This window comes from Belonocnema kinseyi, chromosome 2 (assembly GCF_010883055.1).
Source record: "Belonocnema kinseyi isolate 2016_QV_RU_SX_M_011 chromosome 2, B_treatae_v1, whole genome shotgun sequence".
NCBI classification, from domain to species: domain Eukaryota; kingdom Metazoa; phylum Arthropoda; class Insecta; order Hymenoptera; family Cynipidae; genus Belonocnema; species Belonocnema kinseyi.
The window spans coordinates 7,635,786-7,647,371 of NC_046658.1; the positions used below are offsets into that span (position 1 = coordinate 7,635,786).

Here is an 11,586-nt window from a genome sequence, read left to right on the forward strand (position 1 = left end):
CCCCCCCCCCCCCCAAAGTTGCCTCATATAAGGCCAGAATGGACTAAGCCGCAAAGTGTCGCGCTTTTCAATTACAAGTGAAAATCAATTAAAAACAGCTTTGGTCCCACATGGACGTCGGAGGTAGTAAAAAAAACGTGGACGGCGAGGGTCATACATATTTTTATCATTAAAATCGGTTCAGTAGTTTTCGAGAAAAATTACTTTTTTATTTTACTTTGCCCATCCATAACTCCCCTAAAAATAAAATTTTTGAGCTATCCTTTGGAGAAATGTTATGTCACACAGATGCCCATCTATAGTTTAAGGTAGTATTTCTTACGCGCATATAAAAAAAACATAATTATCCTTTTATTATAAATAATTTAGTGAACAAATGTGGTCCAATGGAGGTTTCTGACATTTCTGAGCAAAAGAGAGGCAATTTAAATTGATTTTGTGTAAGAAGTAAATCTTTGCAGTAAAAACTGAGAGAGAGAGAGAGACGTTTCGAAAACATTGCAGTTCACTTCTTCAGGCTTAACGATTTCTGTGATTGGCCAGAGCGCCCCACCGTGGGAACTGGTCGAACCTCATTGGCCAATCAAGTTCTTGCAATGACAGTTGTTTTATCAAATAAAAAGTTATGTTCCCTTTCAATATAAAGCTCGGAAGAAAAGTTTGTAAAAAATCTAATAATATCAATTGTATCAGGGATTGGTACTTTCGTAAAGAGAGATACCATGCCGAAACTCACTATTCTGTATTGGGCTCAAACATGCATCTGTTGTATCTATTTCATAAAGTCAAATGAGTTTTGGACGTTAGTCATAAGAGTTCCCTGTAGAAGGATTTAGATCTGTGGCCAGGAAGTGCGTTAAGTTGTAAGCTGGTGAGTTTATTGCGCTGACGATCGGTCTGAGTGGAATGTTATTTTTGTAGATTTTTGGGAACCCGTAAAGTCTTGGAGAGATGGGCTTAGTAGGTATTGATTTAGGTATAGTTTAGCTGTGAATTTTAAAGTCTTCTAGAAGGATTTTCGTTTTACTGACTGTTGTTTTCGAGGGGTCCTTTTTAAGTTTTTTATATAAATGGGCTGCGGGTAATATTACGATGTCTTCATTCCGATTGAGTGCTTGAATTGCAGTTTTTTCTTGTTTTGTTAGGTTTGGAGAGGGAACTTGGGCTTGGCGTAAAATTTTGACTCCCTTACGTCGTATGTCATTCGCTTTTTCGGGTGGAAGGGTATATATTGTGGGTTGCAAATTACTGATTTCTTCTTCCAGGATTTTGGAAGGAGCTACTGCAAAATTATGTCCTTTAAATAAGGCTGAAATCATTTAATTGCTGAGAGGATGATGGGAGATGTTTTTTACTGTATCAGTTAGTGGTGTTTGCCTTACTGGAAGTAAATTGGGACGATTTTGTTGTCCCTGCATCGTTTCAAAAAAGCTATGGATGTTAGTATCTTACCTTCACAAATCTTGAGCTTACTAAAGGTGTTGGTTTTAGTAAGAATACTCTCTCCGCTAAGTTCTTTAATTAAATATTTAATGCTTTCAGAAGGATTTATTTTGACAGAGAGCTGTTTCCATAGTAGATAAAGATAACTTACAAAAAGAATTCCAAACCTTCAATAAGTACTAACACAAATGGTATTGGAGCTCTATTTAAAAGAGAAGAAGCAAGCAATAGTTTTCTATGTACATTGATTCGTGATCAGAAACCGCACTAAGCCACAACTAATCAATTCCAGGCCGATATCAGTCATGGAAAGTCGAAATGTTTGACTCCAAACCGACGTATTGAGTCGCCATGATGTGTTTTGACATTTTGACAGCATAATCTCAATTGCTGATCACGAAAAGCTGACAGCAATAATTTACAAGCCGATTTCAGCATTTGGAGTTGCGTAATGCTGAATTGTTTGACATACATTCGCTATGTAGAACCCTCTGTCTGGGATTCCGATATTCTGACTACATAATCGTAATCAAAGATCTCGAAAACCCCCGATTAACTATTTCTAAGCCGATTTAAGGAACTGTTGTAATGTACCGGTTCATGGTCATGTAAACATTTATTTAAGGACTACTTTAAACGCGGAATTTTGTGTTGTTAAATCAAACAATAGTATTAAGCAGAAAATTTTTTATGAATTACTTACAAAGCTTAATAAAATACGAAAATAATTCTATCACTGGCTCGGTAATGGGCAATTTTCAGTCATTCGCTCATTTTGCACACTCCTAGTCTTGCCGCGTTAGTCAGCGGTAGCTATTAACAAGGTAGCGCCTACATTAGAAATGAAATTTAGTAAAAAAGAAAAGAAAAATATAAATATTGGTAGAAGATGAGAAACAATTTCGATCAACTTTTGATATTCCAAATTCAATTTTTATACATTCCAAACTAGTCCAGTTGCCAAAAATTAATTCAAAATTAGTAAATTGGGTAATTTGTACAGGGTGACCCGCGAGAGGCGGGTAGGCACACAAATTAGTCGAAAAGTCCCATAAACTTTTTGGCTTCGATAAGATAGCGATGCATAAGGAAGGTTGTCGAAAGTGATGCTAATATCCATAAATACAATTAAGAATTTTTTAGTAAATTTTTTAAGTTCAAAATTTGTATAGTTGACATTTACCTCGAAATTTTGTTTGAAACCAACTTTATGTCAAATTTGAAAACTTTTTGATAATAAGGATGCATTAGGCACATTGTCGGAGGTAATGCTAATAGTCATATATGCAACACAAAATTTTTTGGAGAAGTTAATACTTTGCAAATTCTCATTTTTGACATTTACCTGGAAATTCTTTTCGAAACTACCCCTAGGTTTAATTTGAAAACTTGCGGGTAATAGGGATGCATCAGCAGAGTTGGCGGAAGTGTTGCGAATAGTTTTAAATGAAATCCAAATTTTTTGGGGAAACTCATACTTTGAAAATGGTCTTTTTACATTTATCTAGAAATTCTTTTTTAAACCACCCCTAGGTTTAATTAAAAAACTTGGGGGCAATAGGAATGCATCAGCAGCGCTCTCGGAAGTAATGCCCATAGTCATAAATAAATTTTAATTTTTTTGGGGGAATTTGGTACTTCGAAAATTTTTAATTTTGACACCTATCTGGAAATTATTTTTTAAATCTCCCCCAGGTGGTTCGAAATTCACCCCCTGTAACTCTAAAGCTGTCTATAAATTGATCTTTTCAAACGAGACGATTAGAGCTACAATTTTACAAAGTTTCATTAAAATCGTCTTCAGCCGACTACGACCGAGCAAACAATGGTAGCCACCTTCTTCGAACTTCTGAGGTCATCAATTTACAGAAGAATCCGCGTATCGCAAACCAGCCAGCTTTGCTACATTGATGTCAAGAGCTGTTGAGGTAGATTACGACGAAACAGGAGCGGCTCACAGCTCAAGGAACCGGTTGAACCAGCTCCATAACTAAAGCTCCGGAAGTGTTGGTACTGTCCAGACCATCACTATAATAGAGATTGCATGATCTATAAGAAAAAAGTACATATGGAAATAACGTTAAAACTTCGAACAAAAAACTGGTGTATCCAAAACACCCAGAGAAGCTCCAAACAGATATGGCAACTTCTATGTTTACATTAATGAAATTGAAGAGCAGGAACTCTTCAAAAGTGCCTCCATAAACAACTTCGTGCATCCACTCTAACTTACGGAAGAGCTATACTTGTCAACAACTCGGTATCTAAGAAATCTCCTGGTTAAAAAACTTCAATGATACCAGTGCGAAGCTAGGTTGTTGGGCATGTTTACTTGGGGAGTAGGTCTTCACCGTGGAATATTGTCTAAATATACAGAATCAGTTCTTTGTGACGTTATCTAGAACACCTTTACGGTTCAGATTTTAATAAAGATCTTCAATACCAAGAGCGTATGCTTCTGCCGAAGAGAATCAAACCAAAGCCAGTCCACAGACCATTTTCAGCTAACATAAAAAGAAGTGACCTGCATGACGAAATTTTTACATTTCAGCAGACGGATCGAGGGATCAGTAAGATCGTCTCTAAGTTAAGGAAATGATCGCAGCAGCCTAATCTTTCCCTTAAGGAAACCGCCTGTTTGGAACAGTAACATTTGAAGGAGACTGGCCTGCATATTCAGGTGGAATAGACACCGTCCTTGCACGCAAAAATAAAACCCTCTGTACCTGCATTAATCCCTGATGACTTGAGAAAAGCAAATGTTAGCTCTTTTGACAAGGACTGTCATTCTACATTTTTGCGAAAGTTTCCGTGCATTTTTTTGTCTAGTAGCTCTTGTCGGAATTTTTCAACCTCTGTTTTTTTACCTTGGTTTCAGAAGTTAAGCATCTATATGGAGTAATGCCCTTTCCTCCCTTCTGATGTTAAAATTCAAGCCAAGGGTCTCGGCATTCTGCTTCGCGGCTTTGTAAAGGAACGCTCCTGTACCAATCATCTCGTGGTTCCGAAGGAATTGACCCCTAAGCGGCGGTGTGAAAACCATGCCGAAAGCTGAATGGCACATGGGTGAGGGGTCTAGAACGGTGACTCTGGGATACTGGGCGACCTTTCAGAGTACGCAGCCTTATTCTTGAATGCGGGGCTCTACAAGGATGGACAAACCCCTTTCCCTAGCTTCTCGTGGGAACAACAATGACAACACAAACATAGTTGTAGTAAGTGCGGTTCAAAACAACAGAACGTGCGACAATGGGTTGGTCAACAATGCTGACCACTCTAGAGCTGGGGGAGCCAATGAAGATGGATTCAATACGATGAATCGACGGAATTTTGGGACCTTTAGGTGGAGGGAGCGACTAATTCGCTACTTTCTAGAGTGCAATGATGCAAGTGTGGCCCCTGAACGGGGTTACATAGCACGACAACATGCTCTGTGGTGCGAGAAACACGCGGAGATATCGCACTTTTCGCATCAACGTCTACGAAACCATGCTGAACTATTCCAAAAAAGGGGCTATGTAAGCGGAACGCCTACTGTAGCACAGCCAGAACAATTCAGCAACATAGAATGAGAGGAGACCCTAAGACCAACCGCGGGCAACCATCCGATAGAGGAAGAGCAATGCTTTATGACCCGGCGAAACATCAACACACAGGTTTCGCTCAAGCCTAAAGATCTGGTTGAAATAGATGACGAGCCTCGTGCACATTTTTTCGAAGAATCTGACCTCTGGACTATCAATTTTTGAGTGTATAATGCAGCGAGATCTTTGGCCGATGCGAACTGCAAAAAAAACAACGGTTGATCATAAGATCAAAAGACGAATGCATTAACTTGCCATAAAGATAGGCTGGTCAAGACAGTACGCATCCCGAATTCAGTGTGTGATTGACTACATCACATCTGACAGGAACTTTACCGCCAAGGTTCGAAAGTTCGCGCGCGAACTCCGGACCCGTTATCACACACTTAACAAGTCAAAGCTGCTGACCATCAGGCAGCAGAACTATTCCTCTCCGGGCCAGATAGTATCAAAACTTTCTGGCGGAAGAAGTTTCCTTCAACGCATCAGCATCTAGCCTGCATTTGCCCCTCTCATCTAAAGTCGGAAGATCCTACTTCGGAGTGGTTGGTGGAAGGGTGCACATTACTCCTATTAAAGATGGGCAACTTAGCTGACTCGAAGAATTACAGGCGAATCACTTGTCTAGACACACTCCTCAAGATCTTCACAGCTATCCTGATTCATAGGATTGTTCGGACAATCTGATCTGTGTGACAAGAAACGTACGAACAACGTGGCTTAAAGAAAGGCGTACAAGGAAGTCGGAAGAACCTACTCATTGATAGATGTGTCTGCCAAGATACAGCATTGTACCTGCGCGGCCTACCGATGGCCTGGATTGATTACCGTAAAGCTTTCAAATTGACCTCCCATAGACTTATTATCTGCCTTTTGTAAAGCTTAAAGGTTCATCCGCCCATCGTGAGGTGCTTAGAGAGATTGATGCCGGGTAGGAATAGCAGATTTACTATCACATCTGCAAAAAATCTCTCCTGTGTTGCTTCATATTATTACCACTATCTCTCGTACTTCGCCATTCCGAGGGCTACTTTTGCGGCAAACGTGGAAATTGAAAGCATAAGATCACTTTTGTATTTTACGAGGATGGTCTTAAGATCTATTCTAAAAAAAAAGAAAAAAAACTTGTCAACGGAAGCGCTATACGACACATTCGCGCTACTCAGACCTAGAATACCATAATTTAAACATTTATTTTTTGGCGAATTGATAAATCTACGTATAATTTCGAAATAAATAAAAAAATATTACCTTTTTTCAGTATTAGAATTTCAAATTTGGTGAAATGTATAATTATGAAATTTAATTTTTTACCACTTTATAAGTTTAAAATTTATAAATAAAACAAAGAACCCAATTTTGTAATTTGGTGAATTTAAAATTTTGTAAAGTTGGAATTTATTTTTATCTAACTGATAAATCTATAATTTCGAAATCAATCTACAAAGAACCCAACTTTAGAATAGTTGTGTTTTAAATTTGGTAATATAGGTAATTTTAAATTAGTTTTTTACGTCTTTGGTACATTTTTAAATCTTTTTTAATTTAAATTAAATTTTTAAGTCTCATCGTCCCGAAATTCGGTATGAGTATCCTTATATAAAGTACTCAATTTACTAATTGCTAAATTAGTTTTAGGCAACTTGACTAATTTGAAATATATCAAAATAAAATTTGGAAAAGCAGAAGTTGAAATGAATTATTTCTGAACTTCCATAGGAGAAATTACTAATTTGTAAATTAATTTTTGTAACTCGACGAATGTAGCGTTTATAATCACCATTGTGAAAAGTCACAAGTTTAGAAATCTCGAATTTCTAACTTGGTAAATTCATAAATAATAACTAGCCACGTCCCATATGTCCTACGCTCTCTTTTGTTCTCTTTGTCAGGACTTCTCAATTTTGAACTTCTGATTATTTTATTAACTGTAATCAATTGCGAGTTTATGGTTTATATTCATAAAGTTGGGAGTTTTCTGAGTTTCAAAATGTAAAGTGACAACAGAAATGCCATAGTACTTAGTGAAAAAGAAGTTTGCAGAGTATAAACAGTATAAACAGTATAAACACTTTTACTTTATGCCGTCGATCTCAAAGAATTAATTTGATGGGTTGTACAAGTATTCGGCTATTTTCCGTTACCGTTAAGAAAGCGACTAGCATCACATTACGCATAGGCATTAGTCTCTCGTTCCGCTACGGATAAGAGCTAGTCTAACTCCATTTAGCTAAGCTTTCAGGAGGAATAAATAACGTATTATTTGTCTGAACAATTCCTACGAATTCAACACTCCAGTATTTTGTATTATGGTTTGTAATGTAATGTAATTTAACACTTATAGGTGTTTACTAACATTTTTATAAAATGAAGTTAGCCTAATTCTTATCCGTAGCGGAAAGATAGACTAACGCTTATTTGTAAGAAGATGATAGACGCATTCTTAATGGTAACAAAACAATAGCCTCATATTCTTAGAACCCATCGAATTATAATTCTTAAAAAATAATTATATCAGAATTCTATAATATAATAAAGTAAATATGTTAACTTTTACTGATTATATAAATTAACCGAAAGATTAAAAATAAAAAAAATAACATCTTGAGACAAGAAAATTAAGAAATAGGATTTTTTGTTTTGTTTTTCAATATGTTTAAAGTTCAACTTATTATACGTGCAATTCTATATTTGAATTTTTCCATACTACCTTAAAAGCACAAAAAGAAAAAAAAGAGAAGTTCCATGTTTTTTTTTTATTCTTTCAAGTTGTGCTGGATTTTGAAGAATATAAAGTACTGCTAATAACTGCATACAAACATGACAAAAAATAATACAAACGGCCCCCATGTGAAGATTTACTAGGAATGGACCGGGAATAGAAAGGGAGTGTACTTTCTTTCCAAACTTCTCAGGAGAATAATTAATTTATACACTTGATGTGCGGGCTGAAAGTCGTGTCCTCGAGGCAACAACATTCAATACGTGTACTGGGTGTATGAATTACATCTTCTTCGTGGAACTTTCGTTTTACGTATATTTTAGGGTTGCTGTAGTCGGTTCCTCATTAACAGAGCATGTAACCCTTGCACGAGGTGTATATAATCGATTTTTTTGGGAGAAGTTGCGTTTAATGAATACTGAAGGATTCCATTGGTTGGAGTCAATACTTGGAGTCGATATTGATACAATATCGTTTCTTAAAGAAACTGACTACAGAAACCCTTCTTCCTCGAGGAAATGATTGCAACAACCCTAAAGTATTTGTAAAACCAAACTTCCCCGCAGAAGATGTATTATATAACCTGGTGAACAGATTGGATTCCGTGTTTCCGAGAGAAGGGAAGCAGAAAGCCTCAAAATTCATATGCGATGGCCATTCTGATGTCCGTAATAACGACAAAATGGCACTTTAATCGTTATGAGATAACGGGCTGTTACAAAAACTGCCATGATGAAATCGTGGATTAATTTATTTTTCATGGGTAGATTTATTGATTGATTTACATAATTACAAAAAAATTGAATAAAAGATTTAAAAAATGGGTTAACGTGCGCAGGAATAATGGAAGTCTTTAGGAAATTTAGTCTGACTTGTTTAAACAATTATTAGTTATTTTCACAATTTTTCCACTTGTAAGTCGTGGGATTTGTGAAAGATTATTTTCTTCAGGATATTTAATACTTAAGAAAATCATTTGTTTAAAACATTTTTTTCCGTAAATCGAAAAAAAATGATTTACTTCGATTGATGACAATCAGTGAATGGTCAAAGTACTTTCTTCTGAGATATTTAACAATTAAGTACTCGTTTCTTCATTTTTAGGCCGCACGGTTGAATATTTTGTCTAATTTGTAGCATACCTCATCTAAATAACCATATCTCGAAGCAAACAGAACTATTTTTTCTATAAAATGTTTATATTTTATTTAATAATTAAAAAAAGAAGAATAGTAGTAGTAACGCCCAGTGTTAGCTGTATATGCATTTTCGGCGCGTATAATCTAGATTATAATCTGTAATGTAACGATTCTATTAAAAAATCGGCTCTGCGTGCATCAAGATATGAGTATGTAGATGACATATGCAATAAATGAGTAAAAAATATTCAACCTTGTGTCCTAAAAATTCAGAAATGAGTTCTCGATTACTAAATATCTTAAAAGAAAGTACTTTGATAATTCATTGATTGCGTCATCAATTGCAGAAATTAATAATTTTTTACGGTACACGGGGAAAAAATTGATAACCAAATTAAGTTTTTTTTTTTTACAAAATACTAAACATTCTGCAGAAAATAACTTAATTTATAATAATAAACTATAAATTATTAATAAAAGTCAGACCTATGTACAAAATACTTGGAAACACTCTACTCATGGATTAAGGATTATGTGTTTGGAAAAAGTCTAAAAAATACCGTCTTTACCCTCAATTTGATGGAAACTGCGGTGTAAATGCGCAGAATATAAAGAGTCACATTATTACTGCAAACATTAACCGATTTTTATTAATCTTTTATTGGATTTCTTGTGATTATATAAATGAATAAATTCTGTTAATTGAAATTGAATTAATGAGTGATTTCATAATGTCAGTTTTTCTAACTGGCCGGAATCTCTTAACAATGCCCGGGTTCATTCGTTGGCTGGTGTCGAGTTGCGGCTCGGTCAGAAAAACGCAGCGGGTGGTGCCTTCTCCCTCCATGCCACTACCTTCTCCGCTTTTCGTCGTTCAAGAGCGGAAGGCGGGAGGAAAATTGTCGGTAGTTGAATTAACTAGTTTCAGTTTTTCCCTCCTTTTAAGCAGTTGTTAATTTGTGTTTGTGTGTGTCCTTCCAGTTTTTCCTTCTGTAGTTAAAGTGTAAGCATTAACGTACGAAAACGAGCGCCAAGCGCGGCAGAGTACCCTAGCGCCCCAGGCGCGTTTATACTTGGCACGCAACGCGTAATGAGAATGTGCCCGTGAAGCGGACATATTTTTTTAATATGAAAGAGCAATTCGAATCTATTGATATCATAAAAAACCTGAAATTCGATTTTTAAGCCTAAGATCCCTTTATTTGTGGCGCTTCACAGATGAAAAACTTAGCTCAGAGAAAAAAGGAACGGAGAATTGCATCAAAACTGATTGAGCAGAAGGCATGCAAGAGCCACTTAGGGCCTCAGCGCCAGTCTATAAAGTAACACTACGATATGCGGGCTTAAAAACAACAAACAACTGGTGTGTGCCAATCTGGAATTCTGTAGTGTTTTTAAAGAATCTGACTGAGAATGAGACCCATATTCCTAGAGACATGCTACCGGGTTTGTGTATGTCATAATAATGATGAAATGCGACAAACTGTGGTCGGGATCAGCATACAATTTTTCTGAAAGACTTAAGCGTAGATTGCGATTGCAAATTATCGCTCTTCTCAGATCACTGCATTTTACGTGAAATTAAATTTGCATAACTTTTGCATTCTTTTGTATTTACTAATTTTAATGAAAAATTATTAGTTTTAAAACTTTTCAATTTGATATTTGTTTATTTCGTTCACTGGATACATTCCAATTTTGGCAACGACATTTCGTTTGAAGTTGATTTAAGTCCACCATGAATACGATAAAACTAAGTAACGTACCTGCATCAAAAGTAATCCTACGATAAATCCTGAGCCTTGGCAATATCCCACTTCACGATCATGAAGGCTATAAGCCTTCATGACATTGAATAAACTTTCTTGCCCAAACCCATCTTTTTCTTTAAAAAAATCATGTTCTGGGTAGGTCCTTGCAATGTCCCTGCGAATTATTCTTTCGCATGCCGATGTACATTTGATATACTCTGCAAATCTCTTCTTTATGTGAGAATCATGTGCCCCGCATAACAACTGCCAGACTATCCCCCTGTAAATCAATGTACATTCATATAAATTAGTAAGAAAGTCAATTTTAATCAAAGTTATAGGGTTATCATTTCTTAATGGTCGCTACAGAACACAAATTCCAATTACAGGTGCCACATGACACTCATGTTACATGCTCCTAATAACTTTACTCTCTTTCCACAAGCTTCAATTGAAATAAAAAATCTAATACCCGAACCTCTTCAATATTAAGGTTATAATTTAAAATGTACTAATTTAACCTACAAAAACAATATAAACTACATCAGAATCTGACAACAAAGTTTTTCTGTCACATCAGGTATTCGAACAAAATTTAGGTCCGAAGTACCACAAACAGGGTTTTTGGCCATTTTCAAAATATCATAGTAACCTGTCACAAATAAATAAGCGCGAGCATGATTTCTGAAACTGATAGAAAATTTTCCTTGTGGGCATCAGATTCAACGACCAAAAATCTGCTGCAGCTGACTGGAGAAACCCAGTTGACATCACAGTTGTCGACCAGTGTTATTGTATATGCCACCGAACGCGTCCTCGATATGCGGATAGTAGGTCCCTGTACAAAGGGTTTCTGCTGAATATGGTTACAAAAATAAAAAGGCAGTCGCGGACAATTGTCCAGGGGTGGTCCCGAAGGAATTAACCCCCAAGCGGAGGTGTGAAAA

General features: G+C 36.3%; 1 protein-coding gene across 2 annotated transcripts in view; it reads right to left on the reverse strand.

The window, feature by feature from the left end:
- The window catches only part of LOC117167150 (ecotropic viral integration site 5 ortholog), a 180,437-nt gene that overhangs the window by 64,164 nt on the left and 104,687 nt on the right, over window positions 1–11,586 (reverse strand). For both annotated transcript variants that reach the window (XM_033351867.1, XM_033351868.1), the window contains one exon: window positions 10,655–10,919. In XM_033351867.1, the coding sequence (XP_033207758.1) occupies window positions 10,655–10,735 (81 nt within the window). In that variant the 5' untranslated portion in view covers window positions 10,736–10,919. The remainder of the gene's footprint in view (window positions 1–10,654; window positions 10,920–11,586) is intronic.